Source organism: Elephantulus edwardii, unplaced genomic scaffold (assembly GCF_000299155.1).
Source record: "Elephantulus edwardii isolate Elephantulus edwardi_28Jun2011 unplaced genomic scaffold, EleEdw1.0 scaffold00050, whole genome shotgun sequence".
Lineage (NCBI taxonomy): Eukaryota > Metazoa > Chordata > Mammalia > Macroscelidea > Macroscelididae > Elephantulus > Elephantulus edwardii.
In genome coordinates, this window is record NW_006399800.1 from 13,258,543 (window position 1) to 13,275,189 (window position 16,647).

Below are 16,647 nucleotides of genomic sequence, written 5' to 3' on the forward strand. Positions count from 1 at the left end.
AAAAAAAAAAGATAAATGAGGTCCTGAGGCACGTAGTAACACAAATGAGTCCTGAAAACATCACATTGAGTGAAGTCAGTCAGTCGTAAAAGGATAAGGACTGCCTATCGTTTATATAAACAAATATATACAAACTACAGGGGTGAGAGAAGAAAGTGGGGGTTTATGCTCAGAGTCCATTAAGTCTGGGTTAATAGTGGAATGATTTGGAGAAGGATAGCAAGACTGTATGTGTAACTTGCTTTCAGCCTGGAAGCCTGCAGAATTTAGCTGAGAGCAGCTACCACTGCTACACTGTCCACGTTTGATTCCAATAAGGTAAAAATTCATTCATCTGAGGTGCTAGCGCACCTGCTGGTGTGGGAAAATTGGTGTCAAGTCCACTCAAGCCTTCAAGATTGGCCTGCAAGGTTTGTCTCCAAAAAACGTGTTAATAACATTGCTAAGGCAACTGGGTGGCTGGAATGAAGGATTACGGTGAAACTGACTATTTGGAACTAATAGGTTCGGACTGAGATGTCTTCTGCTCTGGACTAAATCATCAAACCCTTCACCAGGAACAGAAAGAAGCAGAAAAATACTAAGCACAATGGAAATATCACTTTTGATGAGATTATCAGGATTGCCTTCAGAAGGGATAGTAATCTTTAGCCAGAGAATTCTCTGGAACTATTATCCAGCTGTGTAGACTGCAACATTGATAGCCACTACCCACAAGACATCAACAGTGGTGCTGCCAAATGTTTACTGGCAAAGAATTACTAGAGATAAAAAGATACAATAAAGTATCATTTGATAAAAACAACAAAAAGGAATGGGGTGAACCTGACAAAGAGAAATACCAGTGTACATGCACTAAATTGTACAGGTAGAAATTACTAAGCTAGAGCAAGCTTTAGCCTGTACATATTCATCACAATTTGAAAAAATAAAAAACCAACTCAAATTTAAAAAACCACCTCCAAACCATCCAGTAGAGAAGAGAGAGACAAGGGAGACCAACAGCTCTGAATAAACAGCCAAACCTGAGACAGAGGGCATGGGAAGGAATGGCTCGTTTCTATTGTGTAAAAGAGCACGAGCCAGGCGAACGCTGTTAAAAGTGGTACTGCACATGTGCGATATGAAAAGTAGTGCTCTTAATCCTTCCAAGCAAATGAAGTTGAGAAGGGACAGAGGAATAAATAAAAAAGAAAAGAGAATGCCCATTGTGACTACTCTACTGAATGCAGGAAAGAAACAAAGAAATTGTATTGTGAACCTGATGCAGGACCAAATCAGTACAGAGTATTATGTGTTTCTCACAGGCTAGTAATTCTAAAACTGCACTTGCATTAAAAGCTTAGGGAAGAATTTAGGGAGAATTTATCTTTAAAAAACTATTCTTCTATGGGCAAAACTGTAGAGGTAGTGAAAAGATGAGTGCGAGAGATTCAAGAGAAGGAGGAATAAATAGGTGGAGCCAAGGGCAATTTCAGGGACAAGAAGCTATTATTTATGACATCATAATGTTGGATGCATGGGACTGTGCACTTGTAAAAATGCACAGAACTGTATCAAATAAACAGTGAATGTGAGCACAATTAACAATGAAATTTAGGTGGTAATACTAAAGTTTTAATATTGGTTTACCTATTTTAACTATGTATCATACAAATGCAAGATAAGAATAAAAGAAATAATGTGCTTGGGGATGGTGGTATGAGGAAAGGTGGTCAATGGTAATGAACCCTCTGCACAATTTTTCCACAAACTTTAACTGTCCAAGTTCCAGTTGCTCCACTTGCCAATACTTGATCAATATTTTAACCAAATCTTTAATGGTATCTTGTCATAGCTTTAAAGTGCATTTCCGAGATAAGTAAGAATGTTGAGCATTTTTGTGTTTGTGTGTATGTACTGACCATTTATCTTTTTCATAGAAATGTCAGTATAAATCTTCTACCCCTTTCAGTAGTGTCTAAAATCATTATTATGTAAGCCTTAAATATATCTGAATATTTTCTTTATAACTAGTCCCTGTGTTAAAAATTTCTTACTAATTATTCCTTTCCCGTTGATTTTCTTGAGTTTTATAGATATAACACACAGATAAACAAACAAAACACAGAATCTTTTTGCTTTCTCTGAAATGTTCTGAAGGAGAATATAGGCTATGGGTTTAGGAGAGTAAGAGAAGTCCAGCAGTAATAAATCTCAGGTGTGTGACAGGGCATTTTAAAAAGGGGTCATACAATATAGGATTAGGTATTATTTTAATGACAAGATTACAAAAAAAGAAATGCATATTAAAGTGGACAGTGGACTAGGAGGGAGGGATTGTGTAACAATGAATTTTGTTCTCTTCAAAGAGAAAAACAAACTAGGGGGCAGGGTGGACAGGGAGGAAAATATGCAATAATGAATGAATGGGGAAAAATGAAATGGAAAGAATATGCTGTAAAAATAAGCATGTTGCATTAAAAATCATTAATAAAAACACCATTTAATTAAAAAAAGAAAAGAAAATAATAGAAACTGAAATTCCCACACCTCTGAGCCCTTTCCGGTAGTAAGTGGTGACAGAAAAGTCAAACAATGTCTGGAGAATGACAAAAGGTACAAAAATAATCAACTGTATTTTTGAACTTTTTAAAAAAAAGAAACAATTTCCACCCTTTTCACTGTATCAGATGACAAACGTCTGTAATTTAAGAACTCTATTTTCTCCTTACTCTTGTTTACTCTCTGTAAATGAGTGAAAAATAGATAATAATCCTGATAGATACATCAAAGCAACAAGTAAACAATTTTTTTTTCTGTCCAAAAAAAAGAGGGAAAGTCCATATATGAAAACTTTACCACAGTATTCAAAGGTACCTTTTTAACTTCCAAAGCACATTCCATTAATGCTTTCACACTTCCAACTTCACGCAATGTTTTTTTACTATTAACATCTGCTCGCCAAGACAAATTTCTCAAAACACTTGCAATAACCTGCAAATTAATCAAATGAACAGATATATAAAATTATTTTTATTTCTTTTAAAAAGAAAACTGTAAAAATGCTAGAGGTTAAGAGTAGAACTCTATTAATAAATTTCTCTTAAATGTTATAATGTGGTGTCCAAATGAATTTCTACAACATAAATATCTCCCTTTATTTTGATGTTAAGGTAAGGAAGAGATACTAAATAATAAGTCATAGTTTAATGAGAATATTAACTTATTTTCTAGAAAATAACTGAAATTTTAATTAGTACCTGCTGTAAGTCTTCACTTTCAGATTTAAGTTGAGCCACAAGTGCCCTCATGCAGCCCTTCATAGAGCACAGAGTAGCCTGCAAATGAAAACATGGTGCAGAAATTCATTAGACAGGAACCGAAACTGTGCTTTTACTATTTCACTCAGTTTTAATGGTCTCATTTAATTATAACTAATATTTTATCTTTAAAAGATATAGGACCAGAGGACATACATGAAAGACAAGTATCATTTTAATCTGTTACCATATATTTTTCTCTTGTCAAAATGAAAAATTAAATAAATGAATAAGAATTATAAGCAAAGAGTTTTAAAGTAAGGCCCAGTTATTTGAATGGAACCAATATGTTTGAAACATTTGTCTTGATCCACAGGATTGTCCAGTTTTTGCTCTCATTCCTAAGAGGAGTATTTTCCATTTTTAATGCAGTTACATAAAATAGAATCTCTACTGTGTGTGCTTGTAGATGTATTTTGCCTTTGTTTAAGCATCAAGACAACTGAAGGAGAAAGGGTATGCAGTGGGATGTGAAGTACAGTTTTTATTAGTGCTTAATGGAGAGAGTGATAAAAAGAAAATCAATAAAAATAGTTTGTAGGGCAGTAAATTAGCACATGCCTAAGAAATGGGTAAAACATACCTTGTTGGCTACATCTCCAAAAGTTAAGTTTGTCAAAGCCATTCCAGCATATCGTCTCAATGTAATACTGTAGTGGTCATTAGTAAGCCCATACATTTCACAGTCCACCTGCAATAATTCTGCAATGGCCTGTAGTCCCCCTAATTTAAAAAGGGAAGAGGGAAAACAAACAAACCAACCAATAATCTAAAGTAAAACAAACTGGTACCAAGGAGGTAGCTTAAATATCAGGAATAAAAAAAAATCTCAAAGAATGTGAATAAATCTTTTCAATTTGCCTATAGAATTAAAAGCCACATAAATGATTAAAAGGATTTTATATATTTATTAGGTATAACTGGCAACTATGCCAATTTCTCCACCCACCAGCCTTTATACACTGTTCTCTTGTCAATGATGGAGAAGGGTAAAATTTTCCAAGCTGACTACTACATCTTTCTGAAATTAAGCAATAAATCTTAATGTATTTTAACAGTAGGACTTTATATTCTTTACTGTCACACATTGTGTAATCTTACTACTTTAACACCATTTTATCTGTCTTTAGGAATACGTTAAAATTTTAAATGAAACTGTGCACAAAGCAAAGTTTTTTAAAAGAAAAATATCTAGTCAAACTTTAAAAGTTTCTTATCTTTAACATTCACTCATACTGAATAACAGTTGTGGCTAAGATTTATTATTTTCTAATGTGATTTTATACCACTGGATATGTTCAATCATGCCCACAATGGTAACCATTAAAAAGGTAAATGACAGGAAAAGAAAGGGAAAGACACAAAGGAGGGAGAAAAAAAGAAATTAAAGGTGAAGCAAAATGATGAAAGAATGAACAAAAAAGAAAGGAAAATGCAGATGGAGGCTATTCAGAATAGTGAGGGACCATGGAAACTGGTTTATTGTTTTGTAACAGAGAAGTGTTTTTGACAGAAAAAAAAAAAAGAGAATAAATATAGATAAACAGGAAATTTCTGCACACTAGGAGTCTAAACAGGCCCTTCTTCTGAAAGAGAACAAGTACATTTAGTATTTTTATAAATGATCTGAGAGAGTCAGTAAGCAGAGGAATCAGCAAATTTGTAAATGAGATAAAATTCTACTTTGGGGCAAGAATTCCAAGCCAAGAAATTTAAGGAACACATTTCAAGGCTTTCTGGCTAGCAGAGATGACAGAGTTTGAATGTAGGTAAGTGAAAATTAATTTGGGAAGCTGTTTACCCACCGAAATATAACCAATGAAGAAAATAAAGCCACTATCTTCAAGGATCTTACAGATTTAAAATTATTAAGTGTGATGTAGAGAAACAGAGCAAGATAACAGAGGATTTTACATCAGTCTGAAAGATCAGGAAAAAAGATGAGGAAAGAATATTTGAGACTAAAAAGGTAAATTGAGTGAGTATTTAAAGAGGACAGAGCAGGAACACCAAAGCAGCATCTGAAGCAGAAGAGTGAGCCTGTGTAAGGAACGCTGGGCCTGAAAGAGCACAGAGGATATGAGGATGTACAGGTGATATATGTAAGACCTTACGGACCAAATTTTGGGCAAGGGAAAGAATAACTAGGGATAGGGAGTAGCAGCTTGGACTGAGGATGAAAAGAAGAGTAGTGATTTGAAATATATTTTAAGAAGTAAAACTACTAGATGTGGGAAATAAAGATGGAATCATGGATGACTTCCAAAATTCTGGTTTGAGCAACTGGGATTTTCAGGATGTCATTTTAAGAAAAGAAAACTCAGAGAATAGAGTGATTTGGGGGTTAAGTGAGAAAAAAAAAACAACACCCAACCTCACAGCACAACATCTGAAGTTAATGTCTAATAAAAAAACATTTAAGACATCAGATAAGCATTTTGATAATTTCTAAAATTTGAGACAAAAAAATAGTGTAAATGATGCCCTGCTAGTAGATGATATTGCCGAGAGAGAGAGAGAGTGAGATTGATTGATTCTAAAGTGCTAAGAAAACCCATCAATCACTAGGCTAAAGAGGAATCAGTAAAAGAATTGAGGATCTTGACTCAGGAAACAAACCTGGGAGCGCTACAGACTTGCTGTAGACAGATGAGACTACCAAAATATAAAGTATTATAAAGAAAAGTAACATCAACACAAAACATACAATTATAAAGCTTTATAGAGACATAAAACCTACACATGCCTGGTGTAACAATATTTTGGATACTTAGAAAATTTAGCTATATGGTTTCCAAGAAGGGACTAAATGATCAAAGAGTTAAATAAATAATACTGCCTGGATAAAGGAAACATTGTAAGATTTGATTGTGAAAATGGGGATTAAAGAATAATATAGCAAATGTTTGCAAGATCATGAAGAATATAGCTAAAGAAAATTCAAAAGACGTTTTATCTAATATAGATGGAAGAGGGAGCTCTTTAAGATTTCTGGCAAATCAAAGATTTCAGTGAATGTTAATAAGGCAAAGAATATAATCCATATGCTAAAATGATAACAGATTTACAAAAATATGGTGCAAAGTCATGTCTGACAGAATTAAAAAATAAGATGTTTTCAGGTAATCCAAAGATGATAAGTGTGCTATTATTTTCATGGTATCAATGTGAGAAAACTGGTCTAGGTGGACCAAAGTATTATTTAATCAGGCATTTCATTATAATCTTACAGATAAGAGGACCAGCTACCTCAAATGATATTCAGTAGAGGCCTTAATTAGATTATCATCCAAAAAGATAATGAAGAGATGAGAATTTTTAAAAGTGGGTTTGTTTTTTCTCTTCTTTCTTTTCATTTTACTTACTTTTAAATAATCCCCATTAGCATGAAATGCCTCATTCTAAAACAAGTTATCAGGGGCCCACCATCAGTTTTCTATAGATTGGATTATTTGGTCACTTGTTAAAGATGATTTCCAGGATTCTTCCCTGGAGATCCTGCGTTACTCAGCCATTGCAAGCTAGATAATGTACATGGTTTGAGAAGTGCCTCTGGTGATCATTATGATCTGGTTTCGGAAACACTAATGTAGAACATAACATGAGTTCCTTGAAAGTCAGGACTATGCCATAGTTATTTTATGTCTAGCACTTAGCACAGTTTCCAGGACAGAACTGATTGATATAATAATCTAACATTTGTAATACTAATAGGTATAAATGTAAAGAGATCGGGATAGCTGTATGATCTTCATGTATGGACAAGTGACAGGCTTACCTGAGTGGGCTTGGGAATTTCCCTTTACCAAATATCTGAGACTTTCTTATCACTCGCTACCAGATAATTTGTGTGTTGTATACTATCTGCCCCAATATGCCAAGCTTGATCTTCCCTTTACCCCAATGCAAATTTGGAGGCTGAGTAAGAAGGTAATCCCCCTTGGCTATGTCCCCAACAGTCACACCCCCAGAGGCCCCATCCTGCTCCTCACCTGAAAGCCCCTGCCCTAGCTCCTGTGATGAAATGCCCCGGGTAGCCTTCCTACCTGAAGAAGGAAGAGGAACAAATACTGAGTCTACGTTTTACTTTCAAATTCAGATGATTACTGTGTCAGTCCTAGTCTACAGTCCAATGGAATACAGGGACATTATGTAAAAACTTGTGGTGTTTTAAAAATTGGATTAATTTTCCTGTTTATTCATTATTTTTATTCCCTTCTCATTATTATTAGGATTAGAAAAAACCCCCAAAACCAAAAAAGGCAAACTTTAAAATTTTAGAAATTGGACTGTACTGAGGAAGGAAAAAAAAAATCCCCTAAGATCATACTCAGTTCCATAGAAAGCTGGGGAAGAAGAGAGTCAGGTGGGCCAATTGGTAAGGTTTATGGGAAGAAAAGGAAGGCTGGAAGGCAGGCCTGAAAACACAAAGTACACAGCCTCCCAAAGTGATGACTCTGAAGGAGGCAACACTTATCCTTGGCTGTTTAGGTTCTCTGTGTTGAAATGAATCTCATGACTTAATCACTTTTAAGATAAATGATGAATGATAACAATGAGGTGGTAGGAATACAAAGCGGGAACTGAATGTAATGTCACATAAATAGCACAAAAAAGCAAGGGCACAGCTACACAAAGATGGAAAATTCAGTGTCAGCTTCTTGCTTATGGTATAACTAGACAGATCCAGTTCACATGAGGTGGCTTAGCATGAAGTAATTTATAAATACCACATATGCAAAATAAACCTAGAAATCAAAGAAAAATGCTTATATGAAAAATGGGGTACTGGGTGTGTGACAAATGTATCTGAAAGAGAAATCCTTTCAACATTAATGGGATACTTCTAATTTAAATAGATCTTATTTTTCTGCATTAAATATTTTAAAGTTACTATCATGAATATCCAGTAAAGCACTAATAACCATAAAGAGAAACCTTAACTGTAATAATAAAAGAATCTTAGTAATATTTCTTGAAGTTCACCAGAAGCTAAGTTCTATAATAACTGGTAAAAAAGCCCAAACAATGGAATGAATAACTACATTTAAAAATAAATCAAATTACCCTCCTTGACAATTGTCACAAGGGTCTACACACTGGCAGTGGGTGTAAGAAGTAGCCCATATGATTTTTTTCAAGCTTTAGCTAAGACACTGAAAATCCAAGTTAGTTTATGTTAGGGTAGGGTATCTATGATTCACGATCTTCTCTCCTTTAGAAACCAGGCTCTCACTATTTGCTATAGTCAGGAGTGAGTAGCTTTATATCCTAGTTTATCAATGATCAAAAACTTCATTTATTACAATAAATTTCTACCATAATTTAAAATTCACCCAGTACACTTTTATGACATTAAGAAACATTTCTGTCTTACCAAGTTCATTCATTGCATGCCTATGTTCTTCATCAAATGAAAGTTTCATTAGAACACACACAGCAGGACAGATCTGATGCTCAACAGGAGCTGGCACTGAGAAAGAAAAAGGAAAGAAACAATAATACCTTGCTATTTCAAAAGCAATAATGGTAAAATACTTTAAAAGCATACAGGGATAACTAATATGTCCCTAATGTACAGTAATGTTGACTGCCTCTGAGACAAGAATGAATCAGAGATCCTATGAACAAAAGGCCTGAAGCCCTTTACAACTATTGACATTTATCAAAGTTCATAGAGTTTCTGGAGGCATGTTGTTTAGAAAGTGGATGCCACTCCTGTTTCCAAAGATTACTGAATAAATGAGGGGAGGCGAGGAGAATAGAAAATAGTGCTTTCTCTTGAAAATGTTAATCATTCATCTGCCTTGACCAGGTCTGTTAAGAGTTAAGTGCCCTGCAGGTTTATACTGTGACTGAAAAATTATTAATATGAAATAATGGTGACTACAAAAGAGGACAGTATCAGTTTTAACTTCGCTTACACTTTCTATTTAAACCATGGTTGGGTGTGGCTTAGCATACATGGTGGTACACAAATGTGATACCTAGTAGACTAGGCTTACTACATAGACAAGTAATAAACAGCAAGCACTTAGAGAAAAGCTTTGCAATAAAAGGTACCTCTATAAACAACTGCCAAGGGCAGTTTCAAATCTTACTGGAAATAATAATAAAAGGCAAACACAGTAAGTCAATTTCTAACAGTACTATGAGTGCAGACTGCTTATTTGAAAACAGGTAATGAGTGAATGTGAATCACAAAATGTGAATCACTGAGTACTTGTGGATTGCTGCTGTTAGGTGGCACTGAGTTGGCTACCACTTAAAGTGACCCTATGAATAAACAAGTGATCTGAACCCTGCCCTATCTTGAGCAACCCTCATCATCCGATATGCTCCAGCCCAATGTTACAGTCACTGTGTCAATCATCTTGTTGAGGGGCTTCTTCTCTTTCTTCAACCCTCTACCTTTCCCAGCCTGAGGTCTTTCTTCAAGGACTGGTCCCTCCTGACAACACAACCAAAGAAAATCTAAACGCGCAGTGTCTTCCCCCTTACATCCTTATTATTCCTCCTCCTCCAAAGGATATTATAATAAATTTTCCAGTTACCAAAGATTATGACTACTTCACTATCTCGGCTTTTTTACTTGTGCTTGAAATTTTCAGACAGAAAATAAATCCTCCTTCAGACTTAAGTTAAAAACAACCAACCACAAAAGTAATTTTAAAAAAAAATTTGTTTTCTTTTTTATTATTTTGTGTGTATGTACTGTCAAAACAGATCTGACTAGTATAGGAGATTACCTCTCCTTCTCTAGCAGAGAATCTGGTGGATTCGAACCATGTACCTCTGGGATTGCAGTGCAGCTTCTTGCTACTAGGCCACCAGAGCTCCCTACAAAAGTTGTTTTTATATAGCTTCATAAATTATGCTGCCACCATCACTTCCTCCTTCTGCTCTTTAAATCAATAGACTGGTCCTATGTGTATTTACTTATCTTTGAATTTCCCTAGACCACAAATGTAATGTCAAGGTTAAATAAAGGAAAATGTTAAGTCCATTGCTAGATCAAAAATACTGGGTCTATAAATCTCAATCTGCATGACAAGTTCCTGTCTGGTGGAAAGGAGGACTTTACCTTACTTACTGCTTTTAGCTCTTCACTAAAGGAATGAAGTAAGTTATGTTCCCAGGGGTCTCAGTTATCTTGTTCCCTACTCCTGAAGGAAAGGGGCTGGTGGGCAAGCGTATTTCCCTGAGCAAAGGGGGATGGCATCATCCCTAGAAACTGGGCCTACCTCCTGGGACAGGACGATGCAGTAGGAAGAGCATGAGACTAAGAGCCAGGAGATCTGGCCTTTGTTCCTGCTTCCACTTACTAGCTATGAAGCCATGAACAAATCTTTCAGCTCCTCTGAGCCTCAGTTTATTCATCTGTAAAATGGAAATGATACCCATCCTTCCCTTTTCCATAGGCTGTTATATGGACCAAACAAGATACCAGATACAACATAAAACTGTGTCCACTAAGTAGAATGATATACAAACTAATAGCTGAATCTACTCATTATCATGGGTAATCACTTTTCTGTCTTACTTCCTTTGAAAAATGAAGTAAACTGATAATAAAATTACCCTCTATTGAGCTATAGGTCTAGCTGTCACTCTTGATCTGTGTTTCTTTTCTGGTTGCTTAGATAAACACTCCATTTTCCTTTAGCAGAATTTCCTAGAATTTAGCCTTTAGCTTAACTCCAGTTGGCAGAGGAGCAAGCTAACATGAATCCATGTGCCTATTTACAAGACAATACACTGACTCAAAGTCTTCTGAAGATTTTACATTTGTTTTATAACATGCACTATGACACATACTATAGAAAACGTACTTGGATTTTTGTCCTGGTCCATGCCTTGTTCATGGGCTTCCTGCCACTCCCAACAGGTTTCACAGTAAGCGCGTATCTGTTCCAAAAGATGAAGGACTCGGATTTCACGCCTGCCTCTCTTGTCATCAGGCTGTGAGTGAATGATGTTGTGGAGTGCTGCACTGGCCCTGGCCCGAGCCTCTTTACTGCCCCGGGAATTTCCCAACAATACAGAGTCTTTGTCATTGCCATGTAAAAGCTGGATGAGTAGAGGAAGACATCCAGACTGTCGCATGGATATACAGCTGTCTTGGGAGCTAGACATAGCTAGCAAAGTTCGTGACATATCATCCTTATCATGAGTACCAAGCATTGACAACAATGAATACACCATTTCCACCTGTGGGCCAAATGAGTTTAGAAACAAAATTATGACTTTAATATCCAAAAGCCAAACCCAATGACGTGATGAATGGGATATTTTTGTGACTAACTTAAAAAACAAAAACCCCCACACCTTTCTAAGATGAGAAAATGAATTATTTCAAAATCCATTCAATAATCATCAGTTTGTTATATGAGTAAATAGGATGGTTATTGTATAGAATGTTGAAAGAAAAAGTAGTTTCTTACATAAAGAAAGGGCTATCTGGCAATCAATTGGTGAGCAATGATTATAATGACTGATTAATGGGAATCAAATGATTACACACACACACACACACACACACAGAGAGTAAGGAATGTGCTTTATCTAGTTCTAGATAATATTTACAAATTCTTTTAATTTTATAACTACAATCAATAAACACACGCTGTTGTAATATTATAATTTACTAATATTATTTACCAACAGAATTTGCTACATAGTTTTCAGCCATCATTAATTCTTATCAGATTATAAAATAATGCTGAAATCATACTTTCTCCCTTGAAATGAGGCTAAACATCCTATAATGTCCAACGCAGGTTCCTACAAGAGCTATCTTGCTGATAGTGCTTATGTTGTTCATACATACATACTTTTAGAAAAATGGACTTCTACCAGATCTGGGTTCCAAATCTGGCTCTACTTGCAGTTTAGCTCTATAATACTGGTAAATTGATTTCTCTGAGCTTCAATTTTATGTTACAAATGTAGGAATAACTAAAGAGGTTTTTCCCCCGCTGTAAAGATTAAATGCCATTTATGTATAAGGCAGTACACGCAAGTCACTTAAAACCAAAAATAGTGCTATCAATTCCAACTCAAGACACAGAAGAACTGCCATCCCCCCCCAGGGTTTCCAAGGCTGTAATCTTCATGGAAACAGATTTTTCTCCCACGGAGCTGCTCCTGCACTCAAACTTTCTGTCAGAAGCCAAGAGTTAAAAACAATGTACCACTAGTATGCTAATCATTTCAAACTGGGATGGTATTCTGGTTGCTGGTTTTCATACTGTTATTAGATCTTCTTTATAGCTTTCTTTATATCTTTTTTAGATGTTTATTGATGATGGATAAATCTGGGTTTGTGTGCCAGTTTAATGACAGAGAAGCTGAACTTTTCCTGCTTCAGTCTACTCATTTAAATAAGACAGATAAAAATACGTCACGGCATCAGCGATAATATATATAAAATTTCTAGCACAATATACAAATAAGTATACTGGTATACAAAGAAGTCTCGTAGCTACAGTTCAATTATAAAAAATATTAAATAGCCTACTGATATGATCACTAAGTACTCCAAAACTCATATCCTAAATCAACCTTAGTTATTTCAGTAACACTTTGCTTAAAGGTTCTAAGAAAATGTTGTTGAAAATAACTAATGTTGATCTAAGACATGAGTTTATGAATATAAAATAAAATGATATAGAATGCAATAAGCATAAAAAATTCCCAAGACTTAATTTAAAATGTATTATTCAGTAACATTAGAATTTTATCTTGGTCAACATAACAGTAGTCTGTAGTTGCAAAATAATAATGAAAAAATTTTCTTTTCAAAAGGTATTATTCTCAAGTCCTGCTAATTGCTATAATAACCTAGGAAAGGTCATTTACCAATAATGGGTAATACTAACCATGTCAGTTAGTAACTATTCAATACTCATTGTGCTGTGCTAAATGCTACAAAAGATTTTTTTAAAAGATCTTGTTTTCAGGGAGCTCTGGTGGCCTAGTGGCAAGAAACTGCACTGCAATCCCAGAGGTACACAGTTCAAATCCACCAAATGCTCTGCTGGAGAAGGAGGGGCAATCTCCTCCTGTACCAGTCAGATCTGATTTGACGGTACATGCACAAAAGAATAATATATTTATTTTTTTTTTAAAAAAGATCTTGTTCTCAAAAAGGAAGTTTCATGCAAATCCTAGTGATTGTAGGGTGGTAGATGGGTTGGATGGGGCAGATAAAGGACTTAAGGATAAGAAAATTCCCTTTCAAAAAGAGCGCAGGGAGCTTTGGTGGCCTTGTGGCAAAAGCTGTGTTGCAATCCCAAAGGTACATGGTTCGAATTCACTAGATCCTCTGCTGGGGAAGTAAAAAGAAGAGCTCAAGAAAAACCATCTGATGGCTGACAAGAATTCTGATGGGCATTTTATGTCAGAGCAAAAAGGGGAGGTGTGTACCACTAAGGCAAGGCATGTAGGCAGAAGACCATTAGAAATGGTCAGGAAATACCAAGTAAACAGTTTAGATGAAGCTTAGGATACTTGTAGAAAAACAGATGATTAAGACTGGGAAAAAAGGAAAGAAAAAAAAAAAACCCCCCAACCAAACGTATCTATCTATCTATCTATCTATCTATCTATCTATCTATCTATCTATCTATCTATCTATCTATCTTCATTTTAACTCGGCCTTTGCTTTTTTCAAAACAGGAATCATTTAACAGACTCACTCATCACTCACTCACTGTCGTTGAGTCAGAACCAATGCATAACTGACCTCCTTGCAGGTTTTTGGAGGCTGTAAACCACATGGCAAGAGACTGTGTATCTTCTACCCTCTGAGCTGCTGGTGTATGTGAACTGCCAGAGGGACTGCCTTCGGGTTAGCAGTGCAACTCCCTATGGACTATGCCACCAGAGCTCCCTAACAGATGACAGTGGTGATGAAATCAGAATTCTGTCCTGGTTGAATTGAAGATGGATACGAAGAATTTTTACTGAAGTATTAGGAACATGAGTTTAAAATCTGTTACCTTGGTTCCCAGATGACTTGTAAGCCTTCGAGGAGCAGAGTGTGTGCTACTAGAACTCAAAACACTTGCTGTGTCATGTTCCATGCGTGCAGTCGAACTCTAGAAAAGAAAACAAATTTTATGTAGCCTATTTTAGATTATAGATAAAAATATTTACATTCATGTTAATTTACTCTAAACAATCTGTTTTTAGGATAAGCAAATATGCCACTAGAATAAGAATATTTTAACTGTCCAAAATTATTTTAACCTACAAATTTATTAAGTAGATCAAACAAAAGAAAAAGACTGTCACAAAAGAGCATTTAAATAGAATATAAAATAACCAAACACTGAACAAATTCTAGTAGTAGTATTTTTTTCACAGATCAAAACACATATAGCCACAGTCAGTTACACATAAGCAGACTGATGAAAAGCAATGGAAGAATGTTCAACTTTTTAAATACTCCAAGTCCCCAGAAAATTAAGGTAAATTTTGCATAGGCCAAATCCTCAATAAATTCCAAGTACAGAGAGGGCTCCTGGAAACTTCTTTTAGAGAAAGTAATGAAAAAAAAAAAATTAAATAACTGCAATGTGATATGCTAAGCACAACTGCAGAAGTATAAAATATGGAGGGAACACTGGAAAACAACCAGCTGCTGAGTCTCTACTGAAAGCTATACAAGGAGCCTTAATAGCATACTGCATAATGTCAGGCTGCAAACCAAAAGTGGCTCACCGACAGAAAGAAGCAGTCTCCTCTCATAAAGATTTACAGCCATAGAAACCCAAATGGACGATTGCTTCAAGTCAGAATCAGCTAGACAGCAATGAGGTTTTTTTAAAAAATGGCTTCATAAAATAAGTAACATTTAAGACAGTTTCTGAATTTTGAAGTAGGAGGTTGATTGAAGGGTCTATCTTAGGTATAAAATTGGAGAAGTTGAAGTGTTCTAGCTTATGGTGGATAGAACACACCTTGTTAAATTATGAAGTGTTTCATTTGTCACTTGCTTTAATATAGTGAAGCCACTTGACTTCAGGCAGGAAACTAGCATAACTAGAAAAAAAATCTTTTAAGAAGATATGGAGGATAGGATAAAGAGGTCAAGGATGGGAAATCAGGGAGAGAGTCTGTACAGTTCAAATTAATGGTTCTGAAGATATAAACTAAGGTGGGTCAGAAAAAAGAGACAATAATGTCTATAAAGGATGCTTAGGAGTTAAGTCACTGTCACTGGATGTGTGTAAAGAGAAGTTGAGAGTTAAAGACAACTTGGATAAATGTGTACATAAGTGTTAACGAATGAACACAGGAGAAAGATGGGCAATCTCCTCCCACGTTAATGAATGCCTCTAAAAACTTTCTAGACAGTCAGCTGTGAGCCAGTCCCAACTTGATGGCACACAACAACAAAGAACATGAGAAACCCATGAAGTGTTGACTTTGAGGGTAGGTACTGAGTGTACATCCATTAAGAATGCTCCATTAATGCACATCCATATTTATTGCTGCTTTAGTCACAATAGCAAAGAGCTGGAAACAACCCAAGTGCCCATCAACAAATGAATGGATACAGAAGCTGTGGTATATTCACACAATGGAATATTATGCAGCACTGAAAAACAAAGAACTTGTGAAATATACAAAATGGTGACCCTGGAGGACATTATGCCAAGTGAAATATCTCAGTCACAAAAAAGACAAATACTGTATAATGCCACTGTTATAAAACAGGACTGACATGGGGTTTGGGGGAAAATGAAGAAAACAGGATAAATAATTTACATGGCATTGAAACAGATGAGGGAGAGAACTGTATAAAAGGAATACAGGATTAGCTATTATTGGTATGACAAGAGTCCAGAATAAGAGCTGCATAGTAAAGTGGTATGGGGGGGAGGGTGATGTATAACAATGAAATAACTTCTCCCCCAAAGAAAAATGTGAAGTGGGGAAAAGGGGAGGCGGGGAGGAAAATGCACAACAATAAATGAATGGAAATCCAAGTTCTTTATAAAGTTACATCTAAAAAAAAAAAAAAAAAGCAAGCTCCGTGAGTATCTGAAAACACAGGATGCAACTGTGGATAGGAAGTGAGTCCCTGAAACAATAAAAATATAGTCCATGTGCTACACTGGTAGTATAATGTTGAGCACAGGTGGCAGCCTTCTAAAATAAAGACCACAGCTAAGCCTATAAACTAATGATTAAAAATAATAACAATAAAATATCATGCAGTTAGACAAAAATACTGGTAGATACCCTGTTGTCATTTTCAACCATTAAGACAAAGAGTCAAATTTAAATTCCTTGAGGATAAAACCTTTATTCTGTGCAGTCTTCTTAGTATCAG

General features: G+C 35.6%; 1 protein-coding gene across 1 annotated transcript in view; it reads right to left on the reverse strand.

Moving 5' to 3' along the window:
* Positions 1–16,647, reverse strand: part of APC (adenomatous polyposis coli) — a gene marked incomplete at its 3' end in the record, with an annotated part of 125,609 nt that overhangs the window by 15,090 nt on the left and 93,872 nt on the right. The window contains exons 9-14 of the mRNA XM_006886699.1: positions 14,306–14,404; positions 11,135–11,513; positions 8,680–8,775; positions 3,886–4,025; positions 3,243–3,320; positions 2,860–2,976 (exon numbers count right to left, since the gene is read on the reverse strand). Coding sequence (XP_006886761.1) covers positions 2,860–2,976; positions 3,243–3,320; positions 3,886–4,025; positions 8,680–8,775; positions 11,135–11,513; positions 14,306–14,404 — 909 coding nt within the window. The remainder of the gene's footprint in view (positions 1–2,859; positions 2,977–3,242; positions 3,321–3,885; positions 4,026–8,679; positions 8,776–11,134; positions 11,514–14,305; positions 14,405–16,647) is intronic.